The sequence below is a fragment of the Malania oleifera genome, chromosome 4, assembly GCF_029873635.1.
Source record: "Malania oleifera isolate guangnan ecotype guangnan chromosome 4, ASM2987363v1, whole genome shotgun sequence".
NCBI classification, from domain to species: domain Eukaryota; kingdom Viridiplantae; phylum Streptophyta; class Magnoliopsida; order Santalales; family Ximeniaceae; genus Malania; species Malania oleifera.
Window position 1 is genome coordinate 9,074,425 of NC_080420.1, and position 10,450 is coordinate 9,084,874.

Genomic DNA, 10,450 nt, shown 5'->3' on the forward strand with positions numbered 1-10,450 from the left:
TCATAATGTTTTCTATATAAATTAAAATTAGATGTTCTTAGTATCAAAAGAAATTTAAGAGAAAATCTTATAACTTTTATGTTAAACACTTTTAAAAATAAGGAGTTTTTGATATAGAAAAATGTTCATTAATACAGATATAGAAAAAATAACATAATTTGGAAAATCCCGTTTTAGTTCTTTTCAATCCAAAAACAATTTTAACCCTTTTGAAATAACTTCTGACCTTATAAAAATATTTTCGAAGTATTTTAAATGTAGCTAGGTCCAAGTAATTAACCTAAGAGTTTTATGTATCTATATTGAAATCGAATGAAGTACTTACATAAAGACTTCTTAAGATTTTGACATTCTAAGCACTTAAGTCTTCATGCTTGCTTTTACTCCATCTTGTCTTCAAGCTTTAATATACTTTGATCTTTCTCTTTAATATTCATGCTCTCATAATCTTCAAGCTTTATTAGATCATCTTTGAATCCATGCTTCGTTTGATCATCTTTCTTTGGAATATAAGCTTTCAAAGATCCTTGAGAACACTTGACCTTACTTTCTCAAGGTTGAGTCCTAAAATGTCATCACTTAACCAAATATGTTAAGTTCCACTTATTTATTAGCATCAAAACAAGATGTTAAATCTTGTAAAGCCAACAATAGTCATTCCTTCTCTCCTAATCTTGTAGAAAGACATGAGTGAGCGGTGTCATGGAGATACAATGGAAACATTTAGTTGACTATCATGTTGACTTGAGCTATCAAGCCCAACTTCTCATCTTCAAATCTACAGACTCCATTTTTTTTTTTGTAGAGATTCCATATCCCTTTTTCTTGTAGCTAACCAACACTGAGTAAGTTTGTTATCAAATCTGGAACAAAGAGAACGTTAGAAATGGTTTGAATAGAATTTTTGTTGGTTTGAATTGCTACCTTTCCCTTTCCCATAACAGAGACTGTAGAGTCATCACCGAACTTCACAACATCACGAAAAGTTTCATCCAATTCAGAGAATACAGACTTCTCTCCACTCATATGGTTGCTACAGCCAGTGTCTAAGTACCACAAGAATTTCTTGTGGGTTTCCTCCTTCGCGTGACAAGTCATCAATAAAGACTCTTCTTCTTCCTTCTAACCAAAATTGGATTGCTTTCCATTATCTCTCCTTAGATTAGTACGACACTCTGACTTGTAGTGGCCAAACTTGTGATACCTGTAGCATTCAACTCTTGATTTTTTTGCTGACTTTGACTTGGAAGGCGTTGAATGATTGTTGTTGTTGTCATGGCCTTTTCCTCTCCCTTGAGAATCAGAATCTTCAGATTTTTGATTTGAGTGTCTACCATCATTGCCACCTCTGCCTGTTCCTCGTCCATGACCTCCTCTTTTTGATGCGGAGGTTTGTAATGTTTGCTCCTCCCTATCTTGCCGATTCATTTTTTGCTCATGAACCAACAAAGAACTCTACGATTCACCAATGGACATGATGTTAGTGTCTTTAGATTCCTCAATCGAACAAACAACATAGTTGAATTTTGTTGTCATTAAACAAAGAATCTTCTCAATGATAGTGACGTCTATCATTTGGTCATCGTGGATTTTCTTCTTATTTGCGATTGCCATCGTCCTAGAGAAGTAATCTGTCACCTATTCTCCAGACTTCATGTGTAAAGTTTCGAAATTGCCTCAAAGTGCTTGCAGCTGTGCCCTCTTTGCCTTTGATGTCCCCTCATACTTCTTATTCATAGAGTCCTAGATCTGCTTGGAAGTTTCTTTAGAAAGAATGGTTTCCAGGATGGAACGATCAATTGCCTGGAAGAGATAATTTTTTTCTTTGAGATCCTTCAACTTCTGCCCTGCAAGCTCCACCTTTTATGCATCTGTCAACACAACACCTATTGTTGGTTCTGCTACTCCAGAAACAACAACTGTCCAATATTCTTTGGACCTCAAAAAATTTTCCATGAGCATGCTCCAATAGTCATAATGACCATCAAAGCGTGGAATGGTTGGCTGCACAAAAGTTTCAGAAGCCATTGTGGAACTCTAACTTGGCTCTGATACAATTGATGTAAAATGGAAGAAGAAAATGATAAATTTAAAAAACAAAGGGAAACAAAGTAGGATTGAAAAATCTACTTTATCATTGATAGGGAAATGACCATTATATAGGTTAAAAATAAACGGTTACAAGTACAAAAATATGCACCACTAACATCATGCTAAACAACTCCTAGGCACCACTAACATCATGCTAACTAACTCTTACAAATTAAGCAGAAAATAAAACATATTTGTTGCTATTAATTTATTCAACAAGGATGCCCCTCTTGATTAGCAACATAGCCTTAAATTCTAAGTGCATTATTGTTCTAAAAATTGTGCTTCATATATATTCAACATGCTATGAACTTTAATAAGTCTGCTGCTTTGCTTTCTCACTTCTTTCTATTTTTAATTACTTTTGGTAGCTTCTTGTTTATATTCTTTTCCCTCGCGCAGATATATTCTTCTTACCTTAGTATGAAAAATTGAAATATATAATACATTAGAATAAAAGATAATAAATTAAAAGATGGGATTTCTATATTGGAGATTAATTTCATGTTGCAATCTTGGTGGGAGTGGGAAAAGGCAATGAGAGGTGGGTTCCCTCCTATTATATAGCCTAGTGCCCTAGTTGTGACATAGTTGCTTCCGTAAGTAAGTAAATAAAAAACTATTTGTTATTCTTTAAGCATGTGTTATATTATTATATTTTATCAACTCTAATTTTCGGTGTAATGGGTAAGCTTTTTCAAACAAATGGAATAAATCACAAGCACTTTATTTCATCTATTTAAAAAAATGTAAAAATCTCAATACCAATATTAATAATTACTTCCATTTTATACATGCCAATATTACATTAGTTAATTTTTTTAGAAAATATATAGGCAAGTTTATAAATTATAGAATTATGCAAAAATTAAGTATTATTAATTTATTTAGTTATTCATTAGTTAATGATTTTGAAAATATATATATATAGATAAATGAGCCGAGACGCCACTGAAAAATTCAATTTCTCTCTCTCCCTACCCTCACCCCTCACATGACTCATCCGTCGAGGTTTCTCGGCGGCTTAAACTCGTCCGCGTCGACTGAGTTCACGGAGCCCGGCGTCGTTCACTCGAGCTTCATGCTTGTACTCACCGCCATCTTGTGCGTCCTAGTTTTAGTTATCGCTCTCGTCATTCTCGTGCGCTGCGCTTGGCTCCGGTGGAACTCAGGGGCCGGCTGTTACCCTCCCCGACGGCTGGCGGAAAGGGGCCTGAAGGGAGAGATTTTCCGGTCACTCCCCGAGGTCACGTACACCGCGGAACACGCCAGAAAAATCCTAGATTGCGCTGTTTGCCTCGCGGAGTTCGCCGTCGGGGACCAAATCCGAGTGTTACCGCTGTGCGGCCACGGCTTCCACGTCGGATGCATTGACACGTGGCTCGGATCTCATTCGTCGTGCCCTTCGTGTCGCCAGATTCTGGCTGTGGCCCAGTGCCAGGCCGGTGGTGGGGTGTCGGCGAGCTCCGCCGCCGGTGCTGATGAGTCGGCCGGCGCGAGCGAGATCAATGCAGTATTCCCTTAATTGCTGGGCCCTTTCAGTGTCCCCTACTTCTGTTAATTTTATTTAAGCCCTGAGATTTGAAATGTGTGCCAAATTGGTCAACATATTTTAACAACTTGTGTTGGTGTATTTTAATATTATTATATTTTTTGTGTATTATAATATTATTATTTTATTATTATTTTGGATTGAGTTATGGTCATTCATTCATATATATCATAAATATATAAGATTAATTATATAGATGTACTTTAAATCTAGAGTCGTATTAACTTAACATATACATAACTTATTTATTAAGTACATAGAGAATGAAGGGTCATTTTGTACTTATAAATAGACACTTGAAGTATTAACACAATACATCAATCACATCAATCTCTTTTCTTTACTCTTATAATATCATCATTCTTTTGAGTTTAGAGAGTTTGATAAGCAAAAAAATGTGTTTTTTGTGGAGTTTTAGATTCCTTCATTTGTGCAGAATTGGAGAGAATCATACGATTTAAATCAAACTATTATATTATGGGGGAGACAAGTCTTGAAGAGTTCTACTGTACCGATTCGTAGGCTAAACTAATAAATCACAAAGGGCTTAAATCTCCTTAAAGAAAACGAGGTATCTGTGCCTCAACTTATTTGTGAATCATGTTTATATTTATTTTTATTTGTGTTTAAGTTTAATGTTTTATTATTTTTTTATTAAATTTCCTAACAATTTTAAGGAGATTCAATATATGGAGCATACAACTAAGAAATTGAATGAAAATGTTGGAGATCGTAACAAACTTTGTTTTAGATGGAAAGGTAAGAAAACTTGGAATGCTTTGCAGAATAAGCATGATACCGATGAGGTAAGAGGGCAAGATAAAATTTTGTAAGAAAATGGTAATACACACAACAATAATATCATAAAGGTAAATTTAATTTATTTTGAATATAATATTTTGCCAAAAGGTTTTTTTACTAAAAACCCTAAATTAAAGCCTAAGAGAAAAAATATGAAAAATAACAAGATGCACTTCATAAAAGTATTAAAAGAAATACCGAATTATTAGACTTAAGTCAAACATATTTGTGTGAATTTGAAGGAATTTTAACTCGTGAAGGAAATAGATATTTTATCACTTTTATTGATGATTTTTTCAAAGTTTCTGCATGTGTATTTGTTGAAAAATAAAAGTGATGCTTTTGTAAAATTTAAAAATTTCTTCCTCGAAGTTGAAAATCAGTTTGGTAGAAAATTTAAGAGAATTAAAAGTAATAGAGACCATGAGTATGAATCTTTTGAATTTAACTCATTTGTAGAATCCTTGGGAATTATCCATGAAGTTACTCTACCTTATTCACTTGAATCAAATGTAGGGGTGGCAAAATGGGCGGGCGGACCGGGTCTGCCCGAGTCACCAACGGGCCGGATCATAAACGGGTCGAGTTATAAACGGGTCGATGTTTAACGTGTTACACACATGCCAACCCTAACCCACCCATTTAATAAATGGGCGGGTAACGGGTCACCCGTTTAAAAAATATAATTTATTTATTTTAAAATTTTTTAAAAATTTCATATGAAATAATATTTAAAAAAAATATATATATATATACTGCATTAGCAGACTGATTGAATAAGATTGACAGAATAGTTAAGGCTGAAGGGATAGCCCACCACTTCCATCTCTCATTTACCAATTTGGGGTTCACCAAATGCAGATACTGTTCCAATGCTACATAAAATAAAAGCAATAAAAGATTGTAATGTTCCCCTTTAGGTTTTAATTAATATGGTCTATTTCTTGAATAATGTACCAAGTCATAAACTTGGAGTTGTAGTCTTTATTTTATTTTATCATACTTTTCTTCAGCAACATATAGTAAGTCAAAGAAATGATTAATGAAGTGGGATTAGATTTTTATTTTCATAAATAAAAAATAACTTTGAATTTTTAATTTGCAAACATTTATATTGCTTCACAGGAGCAGTATTGACTATTTGTTGCCATAAATTCATCATGCATGCATGAGAAAATGAGAGGCTTAGTCATGAATCATGATCAATCATTTCTGTAGATGACGAGTGCAATGTATCACTCTGAGAACCCAAAAAATAAAAAATTCGTAACTCACCTCCATGGCTCCACCTCTGTCCTCTGTGATATAAGGGTAGATCTGCGTTTGTGGATCGTGAGGGAGCTTGATTCGGGACCGTAAGGAAGCTCAAGGAGCACCAGCACCACTGTCACACCCCGAACCCAAAGATGGATTCCAAGTATGAAAAGGTAACCTAACTTGTCTCTGTATGAATTAAAACATACATGATACAATACAATAAGAGGGTCCGACCCTGCGGGGTATATGGATGCCCTATACACAAACACATATACATCCATACTCATCAAATATGCAGCAGAAAATGTTTCATCTATCCATATAACATACCATACCAGAGTCTATACAACACTAGGATATACAAACTCATAATTACAATACATACTCTGGGTGTCTACAAAAACCCATCACAACAACCCGGTTACAAAACTCGTACCTAATCAGGCACTAAATGTAGCTAAACGATACCCCCGCTTCCGGATGTTAGGATGCTAGTTTTGGCTACTCGAAGGACCTGAAAACATTTGTATATACATTCGGGGTGAGACACCTCTCAGTAAGGAAGAAAGCAGGTTATATCAGTGTGTGGCATGCCGGTGTTATTTTACGTAAAACATAACACCATACAATACGATACAATTCGAAAACATTTCCATACAGTTCCAGTATTTTCACAAATCCATTCCACTACATATGATACCCAAATATACGGTCAGTGTCGTCACACTAATACACAACTACCCTGCGAAGACCGGAGCCTCACAACGATTACGTTGCTAATACGGTGTAGCTCACACCCCTCGGTGACCAACCAAAACACACTGGTGATATTTCACACCCTCGGATATAGAGCCGAACACTCTCGCCCACGGTAATGAACCGGTATTTGGAGCAAAGTATGGTATTTAGCCGCCACATAGCTGTTTCAGCGTACAGTAATTAGCCGCCATATAGCTAATTTCACAAAACTTGGAATCATTTTAGAACTCACATTCCTACATTCATCAGCGTACGGTAATTAGCCGCCACATAGCTGTTTTATAAAATACCTGGAACAATTACATACAACCATACATTCCACACTTATTTGGTTTACGGCAAATCATATCATTTTCCTGTTCAAGAGTCAGTTTATACAAATATGGATTACGGTCATCTCAATAATACCATTTAAACATACCAAACGATTTTCCAAATAAAGTAGAGATGATCCCTGAAATCCCCAATTTTCCTGAAAACTATAACCTAAAAATCCCGTATTTTACCCAATAGATTTTCTCAAATAAGTTACCAAAACATACATACGATCGTAACCTACAGGTTTACTGATCCCGATTTCATAAAGTAACTGATATAAATTGAATCCCCTTACCTTAACCCGAATTCCAACTACGAACTCTACGATCCTCAAAACTATGAACCAAGACTCCAAAACCTATAAACTACAGTACAATACATGCTTATAACTCATACTACTACACATATTTCAAATCAAAAAAGAAAACTAAGCCTTACCTCGATTTTAGATTGAAACCCAAAATTACTCGAAATGAGATTCCAATCCGCTAAAAACATAGAGAATCCTCCCCTAATTTACACGGTAACGTCATATTTACGAATCAGACGACGAACGGCGAAGAAACCTAGAGAGAAAGAGAGTTCTTCAAGTTCTAGAGAGAGAGGGAGAGGATATTCTTGAGATAACTTAGTGATTAAGCAAAGGAAAGTGATATTTATAACCCTTGACTCGGCCGCCCTCGTCGATGAGCCACTGAAGATGCCTCGTCGACGAGACGGTGACCTTGTCGACGAGCCTGAGATTCCCGATTTCCTAAAATCTCTCGACTTCTCCTCGTCGACGAGTCTCTGAATTTCATCAACGTGAACATAAGGGACTTCGTCAACGAACTCTAGCCTCGTCGATGAACTCTGCTTAATTTACCAATTTACCCTTCTTTTACATAATTAATCCATATATCACAATTCGGGTTCTTACAACCTCCCCTCCTTACAAAAATTTCGTCCTCAAAATTTGCAATCTCTCATTACAACCTTAATTATACTACTGAATACATACATACTCTAAGAAGAATTGGCGGCCATTTATATGCAGCCCCCTTACAATACATACATACCTACATACATTCCCTCACTTATGGTGGAGGAATACCATGGTTACATACATACACGGCCTCAGGAACTCACAATAAAAACAGGACTCTCCCAGAGACTAACCACACAATACTAATACGATAATAGAAATGCATACATACATACCCACACCGACCCTGCTATCTAACTACTACTTAGAACAACTGCGGATACTTTCGGCGTATTTTCGTTTCTAACTCCCAAGAAGCTTCCTCAACCGCGTGATTCCGCCACAATACCTTTACTAACAGTATTTCCTTGGTACGCAACTTTTGAACCTTCCAGTCCGAAATCTGAACAGGTACCTCCTCATACGCCAAAGTATCCCCAATCACCAAAGACTCGTAACTAATAACAAGCGACGGATCCGACACGTACCTCCTCAAAATAGATACGTGAAATACATCATGGATCCTCGAGAGCGCAGGGGGTAGTGCAATTTGGTAAGCCACCGGACCCATTCGTTTTAGAATCTTAAATGGTCCGATATACCTCGGGCTCAGCTTGCCTTTCTTCCTGAATCTCATCACTCCTTTCATCGGAGCAACTCTCAAAAATATTTTACCCCCCCCCACTTCGAACTCTAACTTGCGGCGGCGAACATCCGCATAACTCTACTGCTGATTATGAGCTGATTTAATCCTACCGCGGATCAAACCCACCTCTCAAACGCCTATTGTACGAGTTCAGGTCCTAATACCTGACATTCACCAACCACATCCCAAAATAGAGGAGATCGACACCTCCGACCATACAAAGCCTCGAACAGTGCCATCCCGATACTAGCTTGGAAGCTATTGTTATAGGAAAACTCCACTAGTGGCAGAAACTGAATCCAACTACCACCGAAGTCTAATACGCAAGCTCGTAACATATCATCTAGAATTTGTATTGTTCTCTCCGACTGTCCATCAGTCTAGAGGTGGAACGTCGTACTAAAAGTAAGCTTCGTCCCCAGTACTTCCTGCAAGCTCTTCCAGAATCGAGAAGTAAACCTCAAGTCTCAATCTGAAACAATGGACACCGGTACCCCGTGCATTCTTACTGTTTCATGCACGTAAAATTCTGCTAGCCTACTCAAACGGTAGCTAACCTTTGTCGGTATAAAGTGAGCAGATTTCGTTAACCTGTCCACGATTACCTAGATAGCATTCTACCTGTGAAGCGCTGGCAGCAATCCAGTAACAAAGGTCATGGAAATGTGCTCCCATTTCCACACCGGAATAGACAAAGGCTGCAACAGCCCCACCGGCCTCTAATGCTCAGTCTTCACCTACTGACACGTCAGAATCTGTTCCACGAACTGGGCAATCTCCCTCTTCATACCACTCCACTAGAAGGACTCGCGCAAATCCCAATACATTTTCGTACTACCTAGATGTACCGTATACAAAGAACAATGTGCTTCCCCTAAAATCGTCATTCTGATCTCGTCATCGTTTGGAACACACAGCTTGATCCCAAACCTCAACACACTTCTGTCGGAGATGTTAAAATCTGCAGCCAACCCCTACTGCACTTTCTCCATAATTTCAGCTACCTCCGCATCATTAGCCTGCGCAGCTTTAATACGCTCAAACAAAGTCGGCTGGATCATCAAGCTAGCAATGAAAGCCTGATGATCACCAGAAACCAATTCTACGCCAAGGCTTTCCAGATCCCGTCTGCCCTGATGCTGAGCTACAACTGCAGATACTGCTGCGTACTCTGACTTACGACTCAATGCATTTGCTACCACATTAGCCTTCCTCGGGTGATAACTGATCGTGCAATCGTAGTCCTTGATCAACTCTAGCCACCACCTCTGCCTTATATTTAGTTCTTTCTTCGTGAAAAAGTACCTGAGGCTTTTATGGTCAGTGAAAATCTCACACTGAACATCGTACAGGTAGTGTCACGGGATCTTCAGGGCATAAACAACAACAGCTAACTCTAGATCGTGCATAGGGTAATTCTTCTCATACTCCTTAATTTTTCGAGAAGCATAAGCTACTACCTTACCTCGTTGCATAAGCATACATCACAAACCCTTTAGGGATGCATCGCTATAGATCACAAAACCGCCATCCCTCGAAGGAATGGTTAATACTGGAGTAGTAACCAGCCGGTGATTTAACTCAAGAAAGCACTGCTTGCAATCACTAGTCTAGTCAAACTTCACCCCCTTCCTGGTCAAACGTGTCAGAGGTCCAGACAATTTAGAGAAACCCTCTATGAATTGACGATAGTAACTCATCAGCTATAGAAAACTACAAACCTCCTGCACACTCGTCGGTCTCGTCCAGTCAACCACAACTTCAATCTTGCTAAGATCAATTGAGATACCGCCCTTAGACACCACATGGCCTAAGAACACGACTTGATTCAACCAGAACTCACACTTCTTCAGCTTGGCATACAACTTCCTTTCTCGCAAAATTTGTAGTACCAACCTTAGATGGTTCTCATGCTCTTCTGGACTCCTCGAGTATACTAGAATGTCATCGATAAACACCACTACGAACTGGTCCAGGTACTCATGAAAAACCCTGTTCATCAGATCCATGAACACTGTCGGAGCATTGGTCAAACCAAATGGCATAATCAAGAACTCATAGT

At 38.0% G+C, this 10,450-nt stretch overlaps 1 protein-coding gene across 1 annotated transcript; it reads left to right on the top strand.

Annotated features, from left to right (window-relative positions):
* The first annotated feature begins 3,052 nt into the window (after positions 1 to 3,052).
* On the top strand, positions 3,053 to 3,710 carry LOC131154095 (RING-H2 finger protein ATL8-like). The gene has a single exon (XM_058106604.1). It carries the CDS (start codon positions 3,086 to 3,088, stop codon positions 3,614 to 3,616), a length of 531 nt encoding a protein of 176 aa, XP_057962587.1. The 5' UTR covers positions 3,053 to 3,085; the 3' UTR covers positions 3,617 to 3,710.
* Positions 3,711 to 10,450: the final 6,740 nt, after the last annotated feature.